We start from the raw sequence: 27,947 nt of genomic DNA, 5'->3' as shown, positions 1-27,947 counted from the left end.
AACTTCTCTTTACTTATTCAACTGTGAGGAAAGGTTAGGGGGATGACCTATAGAAAATTTTGTTGAAAAGTGTTAGGCACTGTATAAATCATCCTAAATGTTAAGTGCCTACACTTAAGGCAGCAGTATTTACCTATCTAACTGTAATGCAAGAACATTAGAACACTGCATATGATCAGTTCCAAAATTCCAAGGAATGTTCCAGTCATTGATGAGCAGACGCCTTTTGCTTTTGATGAAAATTGGAAAACCAGAAGGGGGAAAATGGAGAGCAGAGGGTGGCCCTTGTATGTGATGCTGCAAACCAACCGAAAAGAAATAAGAATTGTGGAGGGCTCATAAGAGGCCCTGGAATGCGGGGAAAGGGAATGCCTACAGAACTGCTAGCAGCTGGGAGAACGGTCAACTGCGTGAGGAGGGCCAAGGGTATAGGAGGAATAGAACATAAGAAAGACCACACTGGGTCAGACCAAAGGTCCATTTAGCCCAGGGTCCTTTCTTCTGACAGTGGCCAGTGCCAGGTGCCCCTGAGGGAATGAACAGAGCAAATGATGATCAAGTAATCCATTCTGTCACTCATTCCCAACTTCTGGCAAACAGAGGCTAGGGACACTATAGGAAAATGGGGGTAGGAGGGCCCCTGTGGCCCCCTGAAGAGGGGAAATGGGGGAAGCAGTATGCGGAAAGGGGACAAGAAACCCCAGAACCATTCTCACCTGTCAGAGAGTGGAAGGGAGGAGAACACAGAGCTTTTGGCATGGGGATGTGAATGTGGGCTCCTGATCTGGAGGAAGAGGAAGGAATGTGGGAAACCCAGTGCCTCTGGCATGAAGGGGACATCTGCTGGGACTCTCTGCAAGCAGAGAGGTATTGACAGTTAGCTAGGGAGCTGGGCAGGGAGCAGGGTAGAGAGGAGAGAAATTTGAAGAAAGCAAGGAGCCCCTGGTAAGTGCACAAGCAACAACATGTGCAAGCTTCAAATTAGTTTCTCTTGAATCAGTCACATGTCAATTTAAAACAATCATATTTGGGCTAACTACATATTTTGTTGCTTATGTTCAGTGTGATTCTGTGTATTGCTGTTAGGTCACTCTTGTCTTTTGTCCAATTAATTATTTTAGGAAGGGCTGGAAAAGCCTCCTTTTATTTAAGTAGTCATTTGATGAGCAAGGTGACTTTTACATGCCGTACAGGTAATCACCTGGGACTTTTATTGATGCTAGGATCCTGAAACTTGCAGGGAGACATGTGGTGTGGTGTTTCTTTTGCTTACTCAGCTACACACTTCAATAGACTTCTTTAGTGTTTCATTGTTGCAAAGGTCAAAGAGATAAATGATTAAATCAAGGGAGATTGTTTTTATCACTTTAGTCTGTCTTCTTTTAAAAAAAAGTAAGAAAAATTCAAAGTTTTTAAAAAAGAAAAAAATCCATTTCTTTTTTAGGGCATGTATATATTTTTCAGAATTTAGGTGCTTTAGTTTAGCTATGGTTTACCCACTCTGGGGCAAAAAAAGTAAAAAAAAAGAAGCAGAGTGGGCACTGATGGAAGTATACCGAGGATCTTGCAAGTGCAAAGTGCACCTGTTAAGCTCTCAAAACTAACATTCAGCACAGGGAGTTCTCAGTCTAACTTGCCACTCACCCCAAGAGGTCGGCAGCAAGCAATGCTTTGGTCAGCTTCTATCCCTTGGCTTATGGCTGCATTATCAGTACTTTCTGGATTAAGCTGTGATTCTAAACATTATGAAAAAAAGAGGCAGAGAAGGAGCGTTTATGATGAACAGTAAGTACTGAACTGTCATTGGTGTCACTTAGATATAGATCTGTTCACATGGTGGGGTTTGAAATACCAGAAATGGGAAAAGACTGGTGCAAATACTTTTCTTAACTAAATATTTGGCAGATGCCATCTAAATGTCATATTTTCTTTTTCGCTACAACAGGCCTCGCATGACCTCCGAGAGGGGGAATTTAGTGTTTCGTACAGGTTCCACCAAAAATATTGAGTTTCGAATAGGATCACAGGGAAAAATAAAAATTAATGAAGATGACCTTGGAGAGCTTTTTAGTCAGGTAGTACACTTATATATTCTTATTAAATGTTGACATGTTTGCTTCCACATTGATACTTTAATTTAAATTTACATCTTGCAAAATTTACCTCAGCAACTGTTTCAGAAATGGCAATAGTTTTGTTATTATTATCATTATTTTCCTCATTATGAGATGGTCACAAATTATTACAAACCATAAAGAAATTATGTTACCATGTAAAAAATAAGGCAGTTGTGTACATTATATAATGCTGTTATCTCACTGAACTTTATAATAAAATGCTGTGAGGATCAAATGTTCTTCAGCAACTGAAACAACAATGACAGTTTCAAATCGGGTTCCAATACATCAGCACTAACATTTTTTTAAAAAAATTAGATCAGGAAAAACACAGATGAGATTCTAGAACTGAAAAGAAGCTTTGGTGTCCTTCAGAATGTTTCAAGCCAGGTCACTCTGATTAATTCCAAGGTAAGTCTAATCTCATGTCCCATTTTATACCTGATGTTTTAATTCCTCATGTCAGAATATTGGCATGCTTTCTCTGTTTCCTGTTAGAGACACCAAATCTCCACTTAGAACTGCATAGGCTCAAAGAAAATATTAGAATAATTTGTATGTGCCCATGAAGTCAAAGGCCCACTGATTTCAGTGAGTTATGGATAAAACCCTGACTCTCTGGCTCTTTTATTTTTCAACTTGTCAGCCTCAATGCAAACCTGATGCTGAAGGTCCTACTCAGGCAGAATCCACAGTGAATTCAAAGCTGTAGGAATAGGCCCTGTAAATATAAGTGCTACGCGAGACAATGTTCCATATGTAGAATCATGTGACTGAAGAAAACAGAGATGAATAATGATAGGTCATTTTTTCTATCTCCTGCTAATGCAGATGTTTTCCCTACAGTGGATCCTGGAATCCTTTATTCAGTTCAGTGACAAATCACTCCAGTTATGGAGTTTCCACAAGTCACCTTGGGGAAAGTATTCTGGAGTCTAAGAGACCTCATTTTAGAGAAATTTCCTCATATTTATCCTTCATTTGACTGTGTTCAGTTTCAGACTTTTACTTCTAGTCATATCCCCTGGGCTCATATTCCAAAATTCCTTTACCTCCTTTGTGTTCACACCCTTCAAATAGTTGTATATGATTGTGTCCTCCCTAAGCCCCCACCATCCTGCAAAGATTTCTAAGCTTCAAAATTTCACTAAACTACTCATTTGGTTAAAGTTAAACACAGTCTTTGCAGGACTGGAAGCTTCATTTTTTTAGTCAAATTTATATATATTTAGATTCTGGTTTAGATAACAAAATTCCTTTGACTGGGTGTTGGGCACCTTATGCCTCTCTGAAAATTGCTTCTTTTGTTTTTCCTTATATGAAAATCCCCCTCCATCTTTTTCTTAATCTACCAGTGTGTATCTGACTGAAAAGTGCATCCAGTCAGTCCAGGACACATATATATCAGTACTGCTCTAATTCCAAACACATTTATCTTTGTATATCTGTTGCAGATTGTGAGTCTTGAGGGCAGACTTCAAAATGTAGAGCAGGTGAGTAATAACAGAACAAACCTAGCACGTTTTATAAAAGCAGAAAATGAAGGATGACTGCATGAATAAAAATAACTAGATGGATTCTATCCTCCATGCATCACTCAGGGCTGGTTTTCTCATTAACAGCAGACAGAAATGAAGTAATGATGTAGATATGAGTTGAAATACCTTGTTTTAAAAATAAACTGTCAGATTTCACATTCTTTAATAAAAACTTTGCAGAGTTAGAAAAATGGCAACTAGATATGAGAAAAAAGTCATCAGATCCTTTAATGAGCTACCAGGATTAAGCCATTTATTTATTTATTTATTTATTTATTTATTTATACTATTTGTGAACTCAGTCTGGGTATTTGGTTGTGTTAAAATCAATTTAGGTATTAATTGCAGCCCAAATGCCATGTAAACTGCACATATGGCATCAAGAATGAAAGCAAGGCCTTCACTTCTGGAAACCTGAGTCCTCTACTAATAGAACTAATAACTTTCTATTAATTGTCACTTATTGTCAAGTTGTCACACTCTCAGTGGGCAGCAGCTAGCCTCTGCAAGGAAGCAGAATCACAGACATACAATTAAATGATTAGTTGTTACATTTTTGTGGTTCCAGTTGTGTGATGAGCCTTTTGTAGTCAAGTATGAAATAATTAGACTGCTTTTAAAGAGTGTGCTAGGAAGTAACCTGATGTCTCATTCACTGTTTCAGACTGTGCTAAGGAAAGCTTGCAGTAGCAACCCCTGCCAAAATTCTGGAACCTGCCTTAGCCTGTTGGATGCCTTCTTTTGTCTCTGTCCCAGTAACTGGCAGGTGAGTCTTTTAGGCTATTTGAACATATCCAATATATGAATCTCCATTCCAAACGGCTAAATGTAGTGCCTCGCATGTTGAATAGTAACAGAGAGGAAGCCGTGCTAGTCTATACGCTATCAAAACAAAAAGCCGTCAAGTAGCACTTTAAAGACTAGCAAAATAGTTTATTAGGTGAGCTTCCGTGGGACAGACCCACTTCTTCAGACCATAGCCAGACCAGAACAGACTCAATATTTAAGGCACAGGGAACCAAAAACAGTAAGCAAGGAGGACAAATCAGAAAAAGATAATCAAGGTGAGCAAATCAGAGAGTGGAGGGGTGGGGGGGAAGGTCAAGAATTAGATTGAGCCAAGTATGCAGACGAGCCCCTATAGTGACTCAGAAAGTTCCCATCACGATTTAAACCATGTGTTAATGTGCCGAATTTGAATATAACGGCCTCGTTCTGGAAAGGGAAACAGCCAAGCTGGCTTTTATATTCAAATTCGGCACCTTAACACATGGTTTAAATCGTGATGGGAACTTTCTGAGTCACTATAGGGGTTCGTCTGCATACTTGGCTCAATCTAATTCTTGACCTTCCCCCCCACCCCTCCACTCTCTGATTTGCTCACCTTGATTATCTGTTTCTGATTTGTCCTCCTTGCTTACTGTTTTTGGTTCCCTGTGCCTTAAATATTGAGTCTGTTCTGGTCTGGCAATGGTCTGAAGAAGTGGGTCTGTCCCACGGAAGCTCACCTAATAAACTATTTTGCTAATCTTTAAAGTGCTACTTGACTGCTTTTTGTTTTGATATCCAATATATATAATTATCAATATTGTCACCATATGTTAAGGTCCAATTCTGCCTCCTTCACTCTCACTAAGTAGCACCCACAAGATCAATATGACTATTCATGGATTAAGGATTGCAGAAAGTGGATCTCATGTAACTCTGCTGTAACACCACAGACATCCCTCTATTCCCTGTCAACCTAACTACTGTACATTGCTGTGTCAATGTTAGTCTATAGTACAGCACTTCTTTTTAACATAGAGTGTGATGTATCAGCTCCCTAAAGACATGCAGCCCCTTTAATGTCTGACTCAGTACCGGGTATGTATATGTAAGGTTCTCATTCATTTGTCTCTCATACAACAGTGTCCATAAAAATCACAGGACAAATTATTTGCTAGTGTAATTTGGTGTAAATGTAGGGGTGAAAATCTGCATTCAAGAAAAGGAGAAGCCTCCCTGGATCTGAAGAAGCACTCCATCAATATTTTTTTGTAAAAAACAGATGCTTTTTCACAAGACCTTTCAGTTTCACAAAGCAGCATTTTTCACTGACAAAATGTTCTGTGGGAAAGTTTCCAACCAGCTCCATCAGTAAGCTAAAGGATGACAGTGAATTTCAGTTTATTATTGTCCATATGCCTTCTATAAATTTCTAAAAGTTTTTATTCCCTGCTGTGATTGATAGGCAAGTAATGGAAACAAGACTGAAAAATAGTCACGTTACAGTATTTTATAAAGGAAGTCATGGAGATAGCAGGGTATACTTTGTATATCCTCGGAAACACTTCTACAGGTTGAAACTCTCTAGTCCAGAACTCTCTCGTCTGGCAATATTTGTCATCTATCATAATTTAGGTATCTGGATAGCCATGTATTATGGGTGTGGCCAAGTTTCCTGTGGTCCCAAAAAGTTTGTTTAAACCCACAGGTCCTGGCTCTCTGTGTTCTGTACTGTTATTTAGCTGTAATTTACCCCTAAATATCTTCCAAGAGACCAGAAAGCAGTGGGAGTGTTGGTAATGCTGCTAGACTATACTAACCTCCCGTGGTCCAGCAAATTCTCTCGTTCGGCACCGATCATGTTTTGAGGATGCTGGACTAGAGAGGTTCAACTTAGTATATACTAAGTATTGGCTCCCTGAACTGCTTCATTTCTGTTATTTAGAAAACAACATACATTTCTATGGCATTTCAGGGCCCGTTCTGTTCAGATGATGTTAATGAGTGCCAGATTTATGCCGGAACAGCACTCGGCTGCCAGAATGGAGCTACATGTGTGAACACACCAGGCAGTTACAGGTAACTTTTTATGCCCTTACGTAGAAGTTCACCATTGGAGTCCTCTAATATTTTTATGTCACTCATTGCCACTTCATTTTGCAGGAAATAACAACCTTATGTTTAGGTACTGTAGCATCTTTCACTCAGAGCACGGAACTGTTCGTAAATTGTGTAATTGATCCTGATGCATGCAAAGAACCACTGGGAGCTTTGCTTGTTTTGAGGCAAGAGGAACAGCCTATGAAAAGATTATGTGAGACTGTCTTTCGTACCAGTTCTGGTTACCTAGTTCAGGTGAGGAGGCATAACTTGGTGCTGTATCCAGCAATAATGGATGGAGCCTGGACTCCTCTCATCAGACTTCCCTGTCCTACACCTGGTCTATACTACACAGTTAGGTCGAGGTAAGGCAGCTTATGTTAACCTAATTATGTCAGTGTACACTCTATAGCCTTGCTTCTGCCTGTGTAAGTCTCCTACACATGAACAAAAGAACTCCACCTCGACAAGAGATGTAGCACTTAGGTCAGTGTAATCAAGTGGACAAGAAAGCCAGGCAGCTAGACCTCTGCTGCCTGCAGTTCCCTGTTCCCAGCTGGGCTCTTGCCTGGAGGCTCTCTGCGCAGGAAGCTGAGATGTCCAGTTGACTTCCCCCTGGTCCCATCTCGGAGTGGTGAGGTGAGGTGCCTAAGCAGGTAGCTGGGCTCCAACAGTGAGCTACGCAAAGCTGAGAGTCCTGGTGCTCAACACTCACCCCAACCCTTTTTCAGCCAGTGGAAGTGCTCCCATTGAGGGTTTGTACCACAAACATCAGGAGACTAGTATGGACATCAGCCACCAATGTAATTACTGAAGCAGCTGTAAGGCTATGTTTACACCAGACATAGAAGTTGACCACCGATATCCAATTTTAGCTATGTCAATTGTGTAGCTAAAATCGATTTATCTGTGGTCAACTTCCAAGTCTGTCCACACAGCGGAAGGTCAACAGGAGTGTTTCTCCTTTTGACCTTCCTTTTTCCTCATCATTCATGGGGAGTGCGGAGTTGATGTTGACCCTGGGAGTGTCACTTCTTGGATGTGCAAAATGAAACCTCAGAAGATCGATCTTGAGATGGTCAATCTTCTGTCGCTGTAACCTAAGTCAGCCTAACAGATTTCAACTTAATTCTGTCATGTAGACGTGCTCCTAGTGTTCCAACTAAACCAGTATATGTACAACTAGATAGAAAACAAGCTCTGTACAGACTGTCCACACCTAATTCTAAATTGCTTAATAACATTTCCCCATTCTCCAGGTTTAGCTTCCCTATTAGAGCCATATCATAGATAGAAGCAAGTTTTTCAATTAAACAAAGTGAGAAAAAAATTGATTCCACCTCCCTGCCATTATGCACATAGAACTATTTTGCACTAACATGAAAATTAAGCACTTACCCCGAAGCTTATACAATTGTTGAACTTCTCAAATATTTTAGATATCCACTTTAAATAAGCTATTCATATTCTGTTTGTTCAGTTGCAATCATTGTTATGTAAAGTAATGAAAATTACTACATGGAATATGGAGAATTTTTCTTTGCTTTATGCTGTTGTTAGCTTACACAGTTGCAGAATCTTAACAGGAATGTCTGGGGAGCATTTGATTTGGATCAGTAGTGCTTGTTGATGAACTATTAACAGTGCTGCACAAGTGTCACATGTTGAACTGGCAAGTTTGCTTGAAAAGTTCATTGCAGATTACTGAACACTGTCTTTAGTGAACTGACACTGATTAACTTAGTTTTATAGGATGTAATACTGTGATTTAATGCTTGACTCCTTCCTGCAGTGAAGTATGTTAATCAGTTATGGATCTTCAGATGTACCAACATGTCCCATTCTTCATCTACCCAGCCCCAGTTAAACATGGGCAAATCAAATGACAGACGAAAAGATTCACAAGACTCCAAATCAGTTAATGAGGTTCCTTGCAGAACTTCAAGTCCTGCCCCAAAGGACTGATCAATATCAAGGCAATTATAAAGGGGCAGGACATTCAGATGAAGAAGAGATCATTGCTAGTCTAATAAAACGTTAAAATGATTGCCCATTTGAAGCTACTCAGAGCAGGACTTCTGAAAGCTAGTGACCATGCTCTGAGCGGCTTCTGCTGAGTAATAAAACACTGCTGTTTTATTGCCTTTAAATATTGTGCTGATCTTTCCCCTTCTTTGAAAAGGCACTTCACACTGAACTCCTGCTTCTTTAGAATTTGAAATGGTGCTCTAATAGGCATCAGGACTCCTTCACCTTTTCACTGAAATCATCAGGCTGCAGGTTCTCACACAAAGGCTCTGATTCTGGCAAGCATTCCTCTTATCTTTAAGCTCATGCTTCCCTGAATCAGTTCCTAGTAGCAGGACATGTAAGTCAAGAGTTTGAAAAGCAAAAGTACTGTGTAAATTTCTAGTACAGTCAGCTCTGAGATTGGCTGTGTTCCTGATTTTCTCTTGCCGTACACTTTGCGCAGTCCGTGATAGCTGCAAAATACCACCACTCTGATTTACAGACATGTCACTGGGTATATCTGTAACTGCACAGGACAGAGTAGGGATATGGGGAACTGGACTCAGCCTAGCTTCTGCAAAGACAATGATATGTTTCTGTGTACTCAGAAGTAAGGGAATACATTTTAAAATGGTCTTACTGGAAGTAAGGGAGAGGACTGGGAACCTTGCTGGGGAAGGGAAGGGAAGGGAACATGGATGGATGGATGCAAAGCCTCAAAACATGGAATGGAAGAGCTTTGTTTGACAAGAACATAGGGACACAGATCTTCTTGTTAGGTGATAAACAGGTGTCCAGTACTCACTGAGAGGGAGAAGCAATGATATGCTTTCCTGGAAGCAGACTGCCCTGAAATGCCTGTTTTAAAATAGTCACTGTAAGTGAGGACTGGGAAGCAGACCTCTATCTCTCAGACAGATAGTGCTGGACTTCCTAATTTTGTGGTTCCCCAATGTGCTGTGCTACTGAGCACAGAAAGAAGGTCGTGTAACCACCCACAGGTGCAGTCCAACCTGGGATCTCTGGAGCTTAGTAGGAGCCTCTACAGTTGGGGCTAAAAGCCAGCTGGCTCTCAACTAAGGCTGGAAAGGAGACACATTCTTTCTCTCTGTATGTAGTCTAAGTGCCACAACATGGGACAGCGAACCACACCCAGTAGGTGCGAGGGTTACAGCAGCACGTATGGGCCACTTCGTGTATCATCTGTTTCATAGGCAGTCTGACATAGCAGGGAGACCTGCAGGAATGCTGGAAATTTGTCTATTAAAATCAAACGAACACTTGTGGAATAGCAGAGCCTGAGAAAAGTACCACCAGGCCACATGACAACCACTGCACATGCATATTTCTTCTAATATCTTCTTGCAAGCAGCGGCAAAGTATTAGAAAACTAATGGCATACCAAGGAAATATTTGTGGTGGCTAAGATATTTATGCTGAAGCTGGGAACAAACTGCTTTGCAGGGAGCTTTGGCATGCCATTCAGCCTGCTTGTTCCCTTCTGACAGGGAGAGCTTTGTATTGTGTCTCAAAGTTATGTATTTACCAGCTTATTTACCATTACAGAAAATAAGGACAGAACTTCCAGACAAGTAGGCCCCTGTACACGCGGTGTTCTCAAAAGAGCTAAAGACGTGCTGTCATTAGAGCAGGGCTGAATAGCATTGACATGCCAGTTAAAAAAAGAGGGCTGGTGACGTGGAGCCAAGCATGCAGCAATCCACTGCAAAACTGGAGGGGTTCTGAATTTTACTGCCCAAATGTTGGTATCACAGGCATTCCCCATAGGCTGTCATTTCGAGACAATATTACTGTTCGTTTCCTGTCTTGCATTGTCTGTTCTATCATGTTCCACTGCATTTCAGCAGCCTATGGCGCCTTTAGGCAGAGTGCTGAGTAAGGGGTAGTGCATAAAGTACACCACCTCCCGATTAGCCCTGAGAATAGAGAGTCCACGGGGGCAAATTTCTTCTACCCCCTACTACCCTGTCTCCTCTTGCTTCAGGAAGTAATAACCTGATGCAATATGCATAATATGAACATTCAATTAATCATTCCATCTTGAGAGGACTGGAAGTAGGATTCCTGGGTTCTGTTACCATCTTTTCCACTAAAACTTGCTGCTTGAACATGCATAAAATGCCTCAGTTTCCTCATCTTCAAAATGAGTGCAGGTTTTGTAAGTTGCTGACATGAGCCAGCTGGGCCAGGAACTCCAAAGAGTCAGTCAGCCAGTCAGTATTATTATTTCTCTTAAAAGCTTTATTCCTGCCAGCTTAAATGTGCCTTAAGCACTTCATAGCAAGTTAAACAAACTGGCTTTTGCAGAACTGAGAAAGCAAACAGACAGGCAATAGCCAAAGCTTCTGCCTTTTCTCTGACTATCCAGAAGCTCCCATAATACATCCTTTGTTTCAGCAAAGCACTTGTGGATGTGTTTAAAATGATGCACATACTCAAGTCCATCCCTAGTCAGCAAATATAAGTGTTTTGCTGAATTTGGAGCTGAATAGCCAGGCCTCAGCACCAGGTTTTTTAAAATTATTTAGGTGCCTATATATGGAGGTAGGTATCTAGTATGATTTTCAAAAGTGCTCAAAGAGTTAAGTGCCTAAATCTTATTGAAATCGGTAAGAGTTGGGCCCCTAGGTGCTTCTAAAAATCATACTAGCTGTCTAAGTGCTTTTACAAATCTGTCACTCAGTCCCCAGTCTAACGATATTATTCGATCCAGTATGTGGGTGGAGCACTAAGCTAGGCATTACTCTCCACCACCTGTCACAGTATAAGTATTACCTGTCTCACAAAAGGCTTTGAAGGCTCAGTTTAATGAATGATTGTAAAAAGCTTGGAGATCCTTTGCTGGAAGGCACAATTTGAAGTGCAAAGTATCATTATGGTCATCAAATAGTCACATATTATTTTTGTTGAGAAACAGAATAAGGCCATTGCCACTACATCTTCTGTCACACTCACATTTGTTGAGAGCTGTGCAGACCAGGATAGAGAAAGTTTTCACTTGTTGAAAACATAATCCTTTGTGAAAGGTTAATGGGCACTCTGGGTGGAGAAAACTGCTATAATAATACAGTTAGTTGCTACCTTCTCAAGGTGGTAACGAATGGCACTGAAGGGAGTCCCAACATCTATAATTGAGAGGAAGGATTTTCCAGCGCTCTGACATAGGAGATGGGAGACCTGTGACAGAGCAGGGCTTGAACCCAGACTTCGTGTGTGATGTTGGGCAGGTCATTTAGGCTACAGCTGCACTACAGAGTTATTTCAAAATAACAGCTGTTATTTCGAAATAGCTTTGCTCGTGTCCAGACTGAGCACATGCTATTTCAAAATAAAATTGAAATAGCAGGTGCATTGTTTCGAAATTGGCAACCCTCAGTGCAGGCGAAATAATGCCTGTTACGAAAGAGGTGCTATTAAGGCATGGAGTAGTGCTATTTTTAAATAAGCCATAATGGGCTCCAATGGCACTATTTCAAAATAGCGCTATGTGTCTGGAAACGCTATTTCGAAATAGCTGGGTGCTACAGCTGGCTGCTATTTTAAAGTACATTTTGTGTGCAGTGTAGCCATAACCCTAGGGTCTTTATGCTCCAGTTCCCCTACCCTGCTTTATCCCACATCACAGTGGTAAGGCTAAATACGTTAAAGACTGTGTGGTGTTCAGGTACGGTGGTAATAAGTACCTGAGGCAGACAACATTATGGCACTTCTCTGTGCTTTCATCACTAGCTGTATCTGCACTCCTGAAACCTATGGGCCCCACTGTACCTCGAAATTTGATGATTGCCAAGGTGGCTCTCAAGCTCTCTGTGAACATGGTGTCTGCATAGATTCAGCCAGGGAGCGGCCTAATGAGGTAAGAAATGAAGTCTGAGTCTCTTCATGCAGCACACTTTGAGTCAGCATTTAAAAACTCCGAAGTACCTTTAAACATTGCACCAATAAGTTGTGCTCTAGAGGTGAAATAGGGGCACTGTGCTGCTCATACTGTATGCAATGACCAAACAATTGTCTCCCAGTGCTGAGTACCCCAGTGATTGCTGAGGGTAATTACCCATTCCCCACAAGAGTCACGAGTATCAGGCCCACCATTATTTTCCTCTATGCAGTTAGGGAAGAAGATACATTTTTGAATATTTTCAAGCACTACTTGACTTTCCTGTTTGCCAGTGAGTATTAGTTCAATCCTAACATTATTTGAAACATCCTATTTTCCAAATAGTTGAGAATAACAAATGTTATTATTCTTGTAAGACCCTACTTGAAAGGGAGATCAAGGATTTGGTACCATTATTCATAGAGGTGATTAGGCTGCAGCCTCAAGTACACTGTTTACCTACTGTGTGATTATTTCCAGTCTTTCATTAAAATAAGTTTAATAATTGCAGGTCTGCAGTGAAGATTTGGTTAAGATTTACCATTCAGCTGCTTCTATACTGTTTCCCCTTTATTTTGTAGATTATCAGTGAGATTTTCAATTGCATTCAAGATTGGTGTGACTCTGCTCCCATTAAAGTCAATGATAAAACTCCCTTTGGCTTTGGTGAGAGCACAGTTAATTCTGAAAGCTTTTGAAAATGCCATCCTAATGGTATTTGATGTTAACTTCAAGCTTTTCATGCTCCAATTCTCTCACGCTGCAGGCACCAAATAAGGATTGTTCTTTAAACATAAATATCACCCTTTCAATATAGCTTCAAACCAACAGGTCATGCTGCAATTTGCTACTGCTGTTAAGATCTGAGTATTAGTAAAGTGTATAATAAATGTAATCATTGCCCTGGAAGAAAATATGGATTTGTGAATTAATTATTTATACCAAGCACATCACACAGATTACTGCACAGTTTACCAGGCTGATTTCAGGTTATTATTTTATATTGGTCTCTTTACCCTAAATGCAAAGTAAGCTGAGTTGATTGCTTTTAATTATGTTTAGGCAAAGTTCAGGATTGTTTTTCACTCTCTCTAGTGTAGCTTCAGTAAAACAGAGTTTCCTTTTATTTAGTGAACTAATGATACAGCCTGGGATTGGCGTATGATAAATGTTCAGTCTCAGAGTAAGAAAAATTGGGAAATCTATCCAAGACCAACCAAAAGCAAATCGTGATGATCTGAAACCCTCTCTCATAATTAACTATAGTTTAAAAGATTTTTAAAGTTGTCTCTTGTGTCTACATATTAGTCATTTTCACCGTTGCCCTAATTCATACCATGCTCTTTCATGTGGCAGCCAAAGTACAGCTGTATCTGTGATGCTGGTTGGATGTCCCCTCCTGGGAGCCCTGCCTGCAGTGCTGATATAGATGAGTGCAGCCTCCCAAGCAACCCATGTTCTCAGAATCCGCCTGTACGGTGCTACAACTCTCCAGGATCTTACTACTGCGGGCCTTGTCCCACAGGTATTATATAACTCTGCTCTCATTCAGCAAGGAGAGACAGTGATGTGTGCTGGCTGCCAATACTTCACAACCACAGAATTGGGGTCAGTCCAATTCTTTGGACTATTTAATACAGAAGATCCAATTAGCTAATCTGATGGTCCCTTCTGGCCAGAAAAGTCTAAGAATTCTCTTTTTGCATTACTCTTATTTGAATTATTTAGGCATTTGGTAGAGAAGATGATTACAGGGACTCTAAATAGATTAGAACAAGCCATTGTAGCAAATTTTTATGGTAAGATCTGATTGGCTTAATCCTTATGTTAAGTGTGATCTATTACTGAAAATGCACAGAACATATTCAAATAAAAGGTCCCCGTTAGTATTTAGCAGACTACGTTATTTTACATTTGACAGTATATTTCAGTTTAGTTCCAAGGAAGAAGATTTCCCTTCACCTATCTTTCCTAAATGGCATGCAAAAGCAATATTTGCCTGTGCTTGGGAAAGGCAGGCAAGTTCTGGCAAAAGACAGGAAGAAAGGTCAAAGGTCACTATAAGAAAATGCCATGTTTTGCCTTTCTGCTGTGTCTCTTCCCAGGCTGGCAAGGAAGTGGCTACAGTTGCCAAGATATTAATGAATGTGAGAGGGATAATGGAGGCTGTTCCATAGCACCAATGGTTCAGTGCATCAACACTATGGGATCCTTCCACTGTGGTCTTTGTCCACCAGGTACAGCAGTGAATTGACCATACTTACGTTGATAGGAAGACTTAGTGATGAGCATTTTATAATGTACATGCCTAATTACACTTCCTCTGAACTGATTCCTCTCACACTAGCAAGATATGTTAAATGACTTATCAGTGTGCTTTCTTTGGCAGAAAATATTTGAATATATAAGGCAGAAATTATACTGTCCACATTAATTAAAAGCATGTGATATATGTCAGGAAACCACCTGCATTGTTCTTCTCAAAAGACTTACTCATTATTCATTGCTTTAAAAGTGTTTCCCATATCTGTACATATTTCCAACTGCAAAATAAACAAACCAGTAGGAGTGATGATGAAAGTCAACATTTTGTGTACTACTATTTTTAAAGTCCTTCATCAGAAGTCCAACATCATTAACAGAAATGCTAACAGAGAAAAAAAAGTCTCTAACTGCCTGGAATAAATTTAAGGGAAACAAATTCCTGTTTGGGACCATTCACCAACATGGATTATCATGCATATGTTACTAAATACTGAGGCATTTTCAGTACATTTTGAGCTAATGCTTGGGATCTTAAGTAATTCATAGGCTTTGATGAACGGTGCTCTAAGCAATTCTTTTTTCTTATCATAATGAGCATCAGAACAGCACCGGAGTGGTGTGATTTCCCTCTCCCCATTCAGTTGTTCATGTTCCAGACCTCAGGGCATCATTTGTCTGTTCCTGACTTCAGTCTCATAATCATGAGACCGAAGTATAGAAACCCATGCACAACTGTGGTTTACTGTGTGCAGAAATGAATGGAAGGCTTCATGCAATGACTGCTATAGCCAAGGTCCTAACGTTCTGGTCACACACGTGCTTGGTTTATATGGATGTTACTCTGTTTTCTCCATAGTATTTACTAATTGTTAACAATGGAATCAATAAGATCAGAATCAGGTCCCTGAAATGTGGTAACCTGAGGCTGTATACTACATTTGAAAACCTCTGGTCCCATGTTAACTTCACCCTTTTCTGTTTAAGTGCTCGAGAAGGATCTTACTTTGGTCTTTCACGTGGGTGGCACAATTCCCATTTGATTCTGACAGATTTTCACCTAACCCAGTTTGTTTGTATAATAACAATGATCTTACTCTGACCAGGTTATGAGGGTGATGGAAGAGTGTGCACCCAAGTTGGTATCTGCTCAATAAATAATGGAGGTTGTCATCCACTGGCCTCATGTAGCCCCTCTCCAGGTAATATGCCATTTTAGGCACCAATAGACATTTCAGGAATGTCAGCAGACTTCAAGGAAGTGGGCAGATTTGTTACCACCTGTTTAAAATGAAGTCCTCTGACTGTAGAACCTTGGCCTTCACATCACAAGTGAACAGATGTGTATGCCTTAGTGAGCTGGCACTGTCTCGAGCTCTGGGAGTCCTTTGATGCACAATAGTGCGAAAGGCCGTGACCTGGCGTTTGCGGAGAATCTAGGTCAAGTCTGTTGTCAGTAGTGACAGAACAAGTCTAGATTCCACCACCAGGCAATTGTAGGTTTCATTATATGGAGGTGGCCAGCCCATACAATTCCCATCCTGGAACCCCTCTACCCCCAGTCTGGCTACAGCTCCTAATCTGCACCTCTCTGTAAAGATGCAGAATGGGAAAACTCTCTAGACCTTCTAACAAGCAGAAGTCTTAATAACCAGGGTGGATAAAGAGCAGGGAAGATGATCCCAAATGAGATAATCTGTTAAAAGACTAAAAAGTTTTACAAAATCCTGTTTCAAATTGTGTCAGGTAATGTTAATGACAAGCTGTTATTATAACTGTAATTAGGACCAGTCTAGTTACTATGTATGGTTTGTGTCATCTTCCACAGGTCTTGTACCTACCTGTGTCTGTCCAGCTGAATACACGGGGAGTGGTTATGGGCCGAATGGATGTGCACCAGTCAGTGATGCCTGCCAGCATCAGCACCCTTGTGTAAATGGACAGTGCTTAGTAAGTGCATGACTCCTCACAGTTGAGGAGACAATTTTGCTTAGATGTGACCATTAAGACACAGTATAACGGTGAGGATAAAATCAGCATGGATTTACCCTGTCAACCTTATTAGTGATGTTTTCTGGATGCATTTCTGCAGTGTTCTTCGTCTTATTTTACCTACTGTCTTCGTGTATAATAGGTTTGCATGGAGTGAGTCTAAGTCAGTGAAGGATTTGCCCCTAGTTTGATATACCCAGTCATGACAATAATAATGGATGTGTTCATTTTTGCAAGGTATTTTTCCTTAAATGCACAGAGCCCCCATGTCTGTGGTAATGCGAATCCCGTAGCAATTTTGGCTGCTTTCGAATGGATTAATAGATTCAGAGTCCAGAAGGAACCATTGTGACTATCTGCCCTGACCTCCTGCATAACATAGGTCATAGAACTTCCACAAAATAATTCTTTGAACAGATCTTTTAGTAAAACCTCCAATCTTGATTTAAAAATTGGCAGTGGTAGAGAAGCCACTATAACCTGAGTAAACTGTCCCCATGGTTAATTGCTCTCATAGTTAAAATGTTATCCTTTATTTACAGTCTGAATTTATATAGATTCAGCTTCTAGCCAGCACACTGTATTATACCTTTCTCTGCTAGACTGAAGAGCCCATCACTAAATATTTGTTCTACTTGTAGCTACTTAAATACCAATCACCCCTTAACCTTTGCTTTAAGCTCAAAGGCTCAAAATAAGAGAGAGGACTATTCAAATAGTTTAGTGGGGAGCAAAAACATAGCACACAGCAGATACCATCATTAGAAAACATTTGGGGGTGTTTTATTCAGGACAATGCTCAGAATTTACTAATGGGTCACAAATTAAGAGACCGAAAACAAAGACTACAGATAAACAGTCAAGTTTCAACATGGCAAATAGCGAACAGGGGAATTTCCCCATAAATCTGTATTATGACCCTTGTTTAATGTGTTTATTAATGATCTAGGATTGAAGAATGGGTTGAAGAATGGGCTGAAGAATGAAGTGCAAATGTTTGCAGCTAACCAAGGATCACAGGTTCATCAAGAGTCCCATTCAGGGCACTAGGCCTCAGAGTTCCAGGTTCAATCCCTTGTTCTGTCACAAATTTTCTTTGTGACATTGCACAATTTGCTCAGCCCCTCTCTGCCTCAGTTTCATATCTGTAAAATGGTCAGATCATACTTCCCTGCCTCCCACAGGTATATTAAAATATTGAAGACTGAGGTGCTCACATAACACATTGATGTGGGACATGTACCTCCCTAAGATTGACAGATAGATGAACTTCAGCGGAACCCAACAGACCTATCATTGGGTGGCATGAAGGTGGATCAAATTTCATTGTTAATAAGCATGAGGTAATACATACCAGAAGGAGGAATTGCAACTACCAATGGATGTTACAGAGCCCTCAAAGTCAACATTTAACAAAGACGTCAGCATTACTGTAAACATCTCAGTAAGAGCCTCTGCTCAGTGGGTACTGCTGTAGCAAAAACCACCACCACCATCACCACCACTAGTTATGCTGTGCAGAGAAAGGGATAGAAAGTAATAGTGAAAATATTATGGAGCCATTATACACATTGATGGTGAGATTGTCTGAGTCATGGAAGAAGCATAAGGGGTTAAAAGGATGGGCAATGGAAACAATGAGAGATGGAAAGACTCTCATGTGAGGAGAAATAGGAAAGATTAGAACTGTTTAGAGTGGAGGTGTAAAGAAGGGGCAAGACAGAGAAATACAAAACAAAGACCTGTATACAGAAAGTGACTCTCTGGAATCTGAAATTTGGGAAATTTAGACCAAGTCAGATGAAAGAGCTTTTGCACTGTGCACCATTAATTTGCAAAACTCATTGCTGAAAATAGCATGGAAATAAGAGTAGAACCAGGGTGGGCAATGCTTTCCATGGGGAGGACACTCCAAGAATTTTGGTAAGTTGTTAGGGGTCAGCTTGTGCCTCCTAGAAGGGGCAGGGCCTTAGGTGGAAGGGGTGGGGTTGGGAGCTTGAGAGAGACACAGAGAGAGAGGGAGAGTGTGAGTGAGAGAGACAGACTTTGTGACACAGATTTTGTGTGTGTGTGTGTGTGTGAGATGCCGAATCTGGAAGAGGGTGTGTGACACAGACTGTGCGTGGGTTTGTGACAGAGAGGGGATGTGCTGGCTGCTGCCGGGTACGTTTCTGAGAGACACCATGCACTCTCTCTTTAAGACAGTGAAAGCTGTCCCACAATATTGTCTTCCCACCTCCCTTGCTCTGCAGATATGGGGTGTATGGGAGGGAGGTTGTACATAGTGTGTGTGAGAGAGAGCTGGCTCCTGGAGAAGTCTTAGTAGCAGCACACTGCCTCTTAAGACACTCATTTCAGTCACTCACCATACTCCAGTCTGGAGTAGCTCCACTGTGTACCTCACTCTTCCTGCTCTGCTGTGATGGGTTACGGGGCAGGGGGACTCCCTGACTTCAGCACTATCGCCAGAAGTTGCTGGGCTGAAGGATGGAGCAAGGTGTGGGGAGGGGCAGCTAAACACATGCAGTGGGCAGGTTCTGCTAATCGGCTCAATGGGCCAGATAGAAATGCTGGGCGGGCTGGATCCAGCCTATGGGCCATATTTTCCAACCCCTGGCCTAGAAGGTGTCTAAAATTTGACATTTATACAGGTAACAGATGAAGGTTACACAAGGAGTGACAATCCAGCTCAAGCCCCCCTGTGATTCTTAAACCCCACAAACAGGCTGGATCACTAATGGTGTCTGTGTATACACCTGTCAGTGCAGAAGACCACAGTGACAGGCCAGGGGTGGGGCAGTATATCTATGTTTATTCAGAACTAGTGTCTCCTGTGCTCCTTACAACTGGTACAGGGTTTGTGGCTGCTATACTAGTGAGATACCACAACCCTGAGTTGAAAGGGAAGTTTCCTGAACACACTGCCTTTTACCCAAAGGGACCCCAAATATTTAGATGTTTTGTGTGGAGTGAAATTTGCTTTCTGAGAAAATGTGTAGTTACTTTGGATAGAAGTAAGAGTTTGTAACTGTGTATACCACTGATTGGTATTTTATGGACCCTGTCTTTGTCTTCTCCCTGGATCTGTACCAGAGGGGCGGTGGTTGAACATGGGGAGCAAAGGGCTTGTTGCTATAGGATGCTAGCAAGAATACATGGATGTTAGCAAGAATACATGAAACACTGGTTATGCGTTAAGGGATCTAAGTGACTAAATGCTCATGGTCACCTGACTGATAGAATATGGCACAAGGTTTTGGTAATCCAGTCTACAACTGACCCACTCACTCTGGACGTTGTGGGATGAGAGCTGCACATTTTACTCAGCAGTGAGTTCTAGGCATTTCCACCACTGACGGTCAACATACTGCTTGTAATCTTCCTTGGTCTTGCCCAGATGTACCTCGAGTTCTCCTTGGACCTCATAGATTTGGCTTATTTAGTTAGCATCTGTGGGACTGGTGAAGATGCAAAAAGGGGCATGGAAGTCACAGCTTCCATAGAATGGACTCTGCCCAGTGGAAACAAGATCAGCGTTGTTGTAGCAATCTCTGCTTTGGGTAGGAGATTCAAACAGTTGTCCTGGTGGAAATTGGTGAAGCAATGCAAATATTATTCTAGCACTTGAGTTGTCAGCATGTGAGTGATAGGCAGTAGAGATTTAAGTGCAAACCACAAGCAATCAAGATTTCATGCCAAAACCACAACAGAAACTTCAGACCCCAGTCAGTTGTGATTTGCCCCAGGAATCCTTGGAAATGGATGACATGAGACTCCAGAAGCTGGGCTATTTTTTTCTCCAGAAGCATATACGCAGTGGGGACAATGTGGGCCATTTTTGTCAAATGGTTGACTGCAGTGTGGCACGTATATAGGATGGGAAGCCATTCAGAAACCACATGGCTGCTGTCTGTCAGACGTCTTGAGTGGGGCTTCCCATGGTCTCTGTCCATCGTGTTTATGGGTAGTGGAGCATTCAGGTAACAGCTTCTGCTGGGTGGCAGCATGTAGGCCTGGGCTTGAGATCCACTGGGTCTCACAAGAGCTCACTGGCCTTATCCTGTAGTCCTTTGGTTTTGTTCCATTAATTCTGTCTGGATTAGTTAAACCCTGCTCACAACCCCTTTTAGAATACTCAGACTACAGAAAGGAGGCTGGAGACAAATGTTTCATAAACAGCTGTTATCCTGGTTTGTATTACATTGCTGTGGTAACTTGATTTACTTGTTTCTAGGGTAATAATTTCAGTGCCGAGCAAACAGCTTACTGCAGGGCTAAAGTAAGATAGATTTGGCTTTTACAGGTAATTTGAAAGGCCTCTGCAAAGCAAAAATAGACAAAACAAGAAACTAATCTGATTAGACCTTGGGCTTTTTGTAGTGTCTACCATTTAATGTCCAGATAGCTGGCTGCTGCGGGCTGCCTTGGTTTCTCTGCATTATCACTGGCTACTGAAAACAATAATAAATATCAATGATTTTGTTAAGATTATTAATAACTTTACTTAACTCACAGTTGCTGCATCTTATCATCTGGTTTGTGCCTGTAGGCTACGCTCTCTGGATACTTCTGTGTGTGTGATCCAGGCTGGATGGGCATCAATTGCACAGAAAACATCAATGAGTGTTCTAGCAACCCTTGTCAGAATGGTGGAAGCTGTACTGATGGAGTTAATGGCTACTCCTGTCAATGTACAAATACCTGGACCGGACCACAGTGTCAGACTCCGCAGAAAGGTAACATGAAAATCGCAGTGTCTAAGGTTGACGCAACACTGTATCAATCTGATAGCCATAAAATAATCTGAATTAGAGGTGAAGTTTATAAGAGAAAACTTTAACCCCTAAAATACAAGACGTAGTGGATATTGATCCTGAGTCAAAGTCCATGTGAGTCTTTCCCAGTCCTTCAGTAAACTCTGGTATCAAGCCAGAATGCTTAAAGCTTCTAACTCCACGGCTGTGTCTACCCTAGAGCTATCTGTCGACAGAATTTTCTGTCAGAAGATATCTTCCAACAAAACGGCTGTCGACAGATCGTGACGAGACTGCCAAGTGGATTGAAAGAGCGATCTGCTCTGTCGACAGAGAGCGGCCAGAGTGCCTGACCACTCTCAACAGAACAGCCAACCAGAAGCACAGCAGACAGGGCTGCCTGGTGTCCCAGAAGCTCTGTCTGTTGACAGAGGGCCTCCAGGAATATCCAGACTAGTTTTCTATTGATAGAATCTGTCAACAGAGGCATTCTGCCTCATGGTGGAGCGGCAGAATGCTGTTGACAGAAGTGCTGCATTCTGTCAATTTACTGTCAACAGAACCCCTTGAGAATATGGACACTTTAGGGGTTTGGTCGACAAAATGCCAATTTTTACCCGTGTGTTTACCAACAACAGCATAACAGAAAGGCTGAATTTTAGACATCATAACCTTCACTAGTCCCTTAAAATTTTAGATTAGATTTCTGTAGTTAGTGATCTTTGGAATCCTGACCGTGTATTTGCTAATCCAGAGGGGAAAGAGGATTTGTGGTAGGGAGAATAAGATCACAGTTGATCAGAATAAGTTTTAATTTTGATTTATATAATGTATTTCATAGTGGCTTTGTCTCAAAGGGTTTTACAAAAAAGAATTAGATTCTGGCAATTCAGTGATTATATGCTTCAAGCAAATGCAGCAACAGAGGTGGAAAAAGTACCCAGAAATCTACTTGAGTGAAAGTGCAGTTCACTTCACTTCTGCATACTTGAGTACAATCTAGATGTGGGGTGTGTGTGTACTTTTTCTCGACTAGTTCTCTAGAAGGACACCAGTGACTTGTACTTAAGTACCCCCCATCAGCCGTACTTTTACTTAAGTAACTTTTTGGGTACTTTTTCCACCTTTGTGCAGCAACCATTAGTCTATCTATAGTTGTCACTATGCAGTCTGGGACACTGGAGACTATTTGACAAAGAGATTGTCAGTGAAACCTGGATGATCACTATTTCTTTTCAAGCAGTATCAAAATTTTTCATTTTTGCCTGGTTCAGCAGCTGGTGACAGAGCTAGACCAGTTTAAATGTTTCATCTGAAATATAGTACCTCTAAGTCACAGCACACCTCATCACCATTACTGTGACTACTACATTACAGAACCAATACAGAATAGGAGAGTACACTGGTTCTTATCTTTATGACTCTCTGCAAATGAACCAGCCTGACTCAACAAGGAATGGAGAAAGATAGTCAAAATCTGTGGATCTCAGTGACTTACAAACCAGAGGGGGAAAAGTACTAAAATCTTTGAAAAATGTTAATTTCAAAACAGCAGCTGATGAAATGTGCCCTCATACATAGCATCACTGTATTTCATGGAGATTAGAGAGAGTGCTAAATAAGGTCTAGATTTTTTTGGTTAAACAATAAAAACATGAAAGAAGTCCAAATACTGAAACGTTATTTAAAAGAGATATAACCCACAGGGACTCTAGTTTGTAGGGAATTGTGTTTGGCTAAGTGTATGAGCTTCTAAATAACTGCAGTTCAGACATGCTTCCTTGAGAATTGGTAGAGCTTAACAGCTAAAGTCTCTGAGGATTCCACGTTTGCTCTCACAACTCTTAATACTGAGAAGACTGAATGTGCTTCAGAGCAACTGGCCATTCTCCTGTCCAAAGCTCCATGGCTAAAGCTATGCTTTCTCTAATGGTTGGTCCTGGACACAGAAGACTATGGTAGGGCCAGCCCCTGGAATTGGGAAGGTGGGGAAGGAACAAATTCTGAGCTATCTAGAAAAACTAGATGTACACGAATCCATGGGTCTGGATTCAATGCACCCAAGGATACTGAGGGAATTGGCAGAGGTCATTGCTGAACCGTTGGCCATTATCTTTGAAGATTCTTGGTGATCAGGGGAGATACCAGATGACTGGAAAAAGGCAAACATAGTGCCCATCTTTAAAAAAAGAAAAAAGGACAATCCAGGATACTATAGACCCGTCAGCCTTACCTCAATCCCTGGGAAAATAATGGAGGGAATCCTCAAGGAATCCATTTGGAGCACTTGGAAGAGGGGAAAGTGATCAAAAGTAGACAACATGGATTCACCAGGGGCAAGTCCTGCCTGACCAATCTGATTAGGTTCTATGACGAGGTAACAGGCTCTGTGGACATGGGGAAGTCAGTGGATGTGATATACTTTGACTTCAGTGAAGCTTTTGATACAGTGTCCCACAACATTCTTGTCCATAAGTTAAGGAAATATGGCTTGGATCATTGGGCTATAAAATGGATAGAAAGCTGGCTTGATGGTCGGGCCCAATGGGTACTGGTCAATGGCTCAACATCTGGATGGTGGTCGGTTTCAAGCTGAGTGCTGCAAGGCTCGGTTCTGAGGCCGGTGTTATTCAACATCTTTCTTAGTGACATGGATGAGGGACTGGATTGCACCCTCAGCAAGTTTGTGGATGACGCAAAACTAGGGAGAGTGGTAGATACGTTGGAGGATAGAGAGAGAATCCAGAGTGACCTGGATAAATTGGAAGATTGGGCCAAAAGAAATCTGATGCAGTTCAATAAGGAGAAGTGTAGAGTCCTGCACCTGGGGCGGAAGAATCCCAAGCATTGTTATAGGCTGGGGACCAACTGGCTCAGCAGCAGTACAATGGAAAGGGACCTAGGGGTTATGGTGGATGAAAGTCTGGATAAGAATAAACAGTGTGCTCTTGTAGCCAAAAAGGCTAACGGCATACTAGGGTGCATTAGGAGCATTTTGAACAGATCTAAAGAAGTAGTTATTCCCCTCTATTCGGCACTGGTGAGGCCACATCTTGAATATTGTGTCCAGTTTTGGGCCCCCCCGTATAAAAAGGATGTGGATTTGCGGAACAGGTTCAGTGGAAGGCAACAAAAATGATTAAGGGGCTGGAGCACAAGTCCAATGAGGATAGGCTGAGGGATTTGGGCTTGTTTATTTTACAGAAGAGAAGACTTAGGGATGATTTAATAGCAGCCTTCAACTTCCTGAAGGGGAGCTCTAAAGAGGAGGATGAGAAACTGTTCTCAGTGGTGTCAGATGGCAGTACAAGGAGTAATGGTCTGAAGTTGAAAAGGGAGAGGTGTAGGTTAGATATTAGTAAAAACTACTTCACCAGGAGGGTGGTGAAGCACTGGAATGCGTTGCCTAAAGAGGTGGTGGATTCTCCATCCCTTGAGGTTTTCAAGTCCTGGCTCGACAAGGTCCTGGCTGGGATGACTTCATGGAAGTTGATCCTGCTTGAAGCAGGGAGATGGACTAGATGACCTCCTGAGGTCCCTTCCAGCTCTGTGATTCTGGGAGCAGAAAGCTGGTGTATCCCCTGCTTCCTATGACCCCTCTGCTGACAGTCAGGCAGAGTGGAAGAGGAAGCTGGATGATTCAAAAGCAGAGAGAACAAAAACTGGACCTGAAGCATTCCAGGGGAGAAATGGAAGAGTATATTGTAACATGAAACCTGGCCAGAGACCAAATACTGGGGCTGCGGCCACACTAGCCCCTCTGAAGGTAATGTTGCACTTCTGAATATGCTAATATGCAGCACCTCTTTAACATAATGGTGGCTGTGCACACTTTGGAACTGCCAGTTTCGAAACGCACGCTGCCTGTGTAGATGGGGGCCTTTCGAAATGACCCCCCTGATTTCGAAAGCCCCCTTCTTCCCAAAACCAAATGGGAAGAAGGGGCTTTCAGAATCAGGGGGTCGTATTGAAAGGCCCGTGGGTACACTGACAGTGTGCTTTTCAAAACCGACACTTTCAAAGAGCATGCACCCTTCATTAATATGCAGCGTCTCATTAGCATCTTCTGAAGTGCCACATTACCATAGCCCCTCTGACAGCAGCGGCTAATGTGGCCACAGCCTTGGACTGGAGGCTGGCACGGGCAGAGCCTGGGAGTGGTTGGGGCACAGAGACTGGGACTGGGAACCAGGGAAGGACATGGATAGCTACTGGGTGGGAGAAAACTGAAACTGGATGAGGAGCTGGGGGAGAGGTGGAGTGGCAGGCCAACAAGTGTGGAATTGAGAACTAGTGGGAGGTGTGAAGGGGAGACAGATCCAACAAGAAGGCAGCGTGTCGGGGGTAATTGGGATTGGCTGGGTAAAGGGGCTGGTGTAAAAATCCAGTAGAGGTGAGGAACCTGGATGATCTTGGCTTAGAACTGGGTTTAGCTGGGTGGTAGTGAGAGTCAGTGGAGATGGGAAACACAGGAAAAGGAGCATCTTGAGACCAAAGTGATGGAGCGGACATGTTAGGGCGGGAACTAGCTAGGCAAGGAAATGGGGACAAAGACTTTGGGAGAACTGGAAATAGCTGGATAAGGAGACTGACACTAAAGTAAGAGGAGGATAAGTGGGAGAGACTTGGATTGGACTGAGTCTTGAAAGGGAGACTTGGAGTTACTATCTCAAGAGGCCTGGTGACTGGGACAAGAAACCAATGGTGGGTAGAGACATCACTAAGACAGAGACACATTGGAAGAGAATGAGCAGAAGGAGTCAAACTTTGGGGAAATGGACAGAAGAGTCTTTGTCCATTAAAAGCAACGAAGGGTCCTGTGGCACCTTATGGACTAACAAAAAAGTTTTGAGCATGAGCTTTCGCGAGCACAGGCTCAATTCATCAGATGCTGGTCTTGGAAATCAGATTTCCAAGACCAGCATCTGATGAAGTGAGCCTGTGCTCACGAAAGCTCATGCTCAAAACTTTTCTGTTAGTCTATAAGGTGCCACAGGACCCTTCATTGCTGTTACAGATCCAGACTAACACGGCTACCCCTCCAATACTTGTCCATTAAAAGACACTCACTTTCAGACCCTAGAAGAGAATCCAAGATCTGAGACTGTCATTAATTCTTGTCTTAAGCCAATACCTATGAAACCTGCAGGAAAATTATCTCCTTCCCTTTAGTTTAGGTCCACATAGAGGACAGCATTGTACTGTCACTGAAGTCAGTGGGAATTGTGTTTTAAATATATTAATTGCTGTATGATGCTGAGTATTCTGAAACTCAAATACTAGGTGTCTGCAACTGGGCACCCAAAACTAGTGAATCACTTTTGCCTTTAATCACTCTGTGCCTCAGTCTGCCATCTGTAACGTGGTGGTAATACTCATCTCATAGGTGTTGTAAAACAAATGAATGTTTACAAAACATTTTATAGTGATGAACACCACAAATAAATTCTGGTTTCATAACAGTTTTTGAATAGTGTGAAATAAATAAGGCATGGTGCCCAAGAATGAGAACAAACCAAAACACTGACGGATTGTTCATTAAATGAGCACTGTTCATCCTGTGAACTGAATGCGTCAGGGGTCCGGTGGAAGATAATAGTATGTGATCATATAATTAAGGGATGTATCCAAATGCTCTTGTACAGGCAACCTTAATTCTGGCATTTCTTAATTTTTGAGTACCTCACTTTACAATCTTAATATTTTTAAATGTAGTTGTTGGTTTATTTTTGGTTTTGTTTTGTGCATGCAATTATATCTTTGCATGGCATATGGAGTGTTACAGTTTTAAACAGCCATTGTGAGAACTGTTTATATTTGGATATATTTCTGCTATATCCTATTTTCTCCTATTTATCTTCTCTTGATTTTTTCATTACTAAGCACGCTTGTATGAAAATTTGATTTTTGTTCCTGAATAATTCAAAGTACAGGCAGTTACAAGTTGGAACATCTGTCCCACTGATTTTTTTTTTTTGTGCTGGTACTTGCTAGAACTGAGTATCATCAGCACCTCAGCAGCCCCAGTTGTGCGATTGGTGCAGAGGGCAGGGGGGTGGATGGGAAACTATCTGAGTACTGGCTCTTTTTTTTTCTTTTTTGGAACAAAAAAGCACTAACCTGTCCCACGGGAAGTTCTAATCTTCCAACATTTGTTTTAGTCTCAAATCTGGACAAAATGTTAAGTTTCTCATTGAATGAAAACTTTTAAAATGTTACTGTTGGAAAATGGTGAAATACTTTATTTGAACATTTTTAATCAAAACAACCATTTTGTTTTGAGTACACAGATAAAAAAATACATTGAAATGAAACATTTTTGTTTTGTGAAATTGCTGAACTGAAATGAAATATTTCATTTGGATTCAGTTGACCTAAAACTGCATCTGCTATTGTGCCGTGGGCTTCCTGGAAGTTGTAGTTCAGATGCCACATAACCCCATTTTCCCTCATGGGTTTTGCACTTTTGCCAAAATATAGCTCACATGATCCTTGGCTAAAGACATGA

At 41.7% G+C, this 27,947-nt stretch overlaps 1 protein-coding gene across 1 annotated transcript in view; it reads left to right on the top strand.

The window, feature by feature from the left end:
* The first annotated feature begins 769 nt into the window (after positions 1–769).
* CUBN (cubilin) overlaps positions 770–27,947 on the top strand; it is a 250,358-nt gene continuing 223,180 nt past the window's right edge. Inside the window, exons 1-13 of the mRNA XM_074985503.1 lie at positions 770–867; positions 1,528–1,785; positions 1,946–2,075; positions 2,436–2,528; positions 3,572–3,610; positions 4,320–4,421; positions 6,399–6,502; positions 12,284–12,410; positions 13,788–13,956; positions 14,537–14,668; positions 15,800–15,895; positions 16,522–16,643; positions 21,235–21,421. Coding sequence (XP_074841604.1) covers positions 770–867; positions 1,528–1,785; positions 1,946–2,075; positions 2,436–2,528; positions 3,572–3,610; positions 4,320–4,421; positions 6,399–6,502; positions 12,284–12,410; positions 13,788–13,956; positions 14,537–14,668; positions 15,800–15,895; positions 16,522–16,643; positions 21,235–21,421 — 1,657 coding nt within the window. The remainder of the gene's footprint in view (positions 868–1,527; positions 1,786–1,945; positions 2,076–2,435; positions 2,529–3,571; positions 3,611–4,319; positions 4,422–6,398; positions 6,503–12,283; positions 12,411–13,787; positions 13,957–14,536; positions 14,669–15,799; positions 15,896–16,521; positions 16,644–21,234; positions 21,422–27,947) is intronic.

The sequence above is a fragment of the Carettochelys insculpta genome, chromosome 2 (assembly GCF_033958435.1).
Source record: "Carettochelys insculpta isolate YL-2023 chromosome 2, ASM3395843v1, whole genome shotgun sequence".
NCBI lineage: Eukaryota > Metazoa > Chordata > Testudines > Carettochelyidae > Carettochelys > Carettochelys insculpta.
Note: the sequence above shows the minus strand (reverse complement) of the source record. Positions and strands in the feature narration are given on the sequence as shown.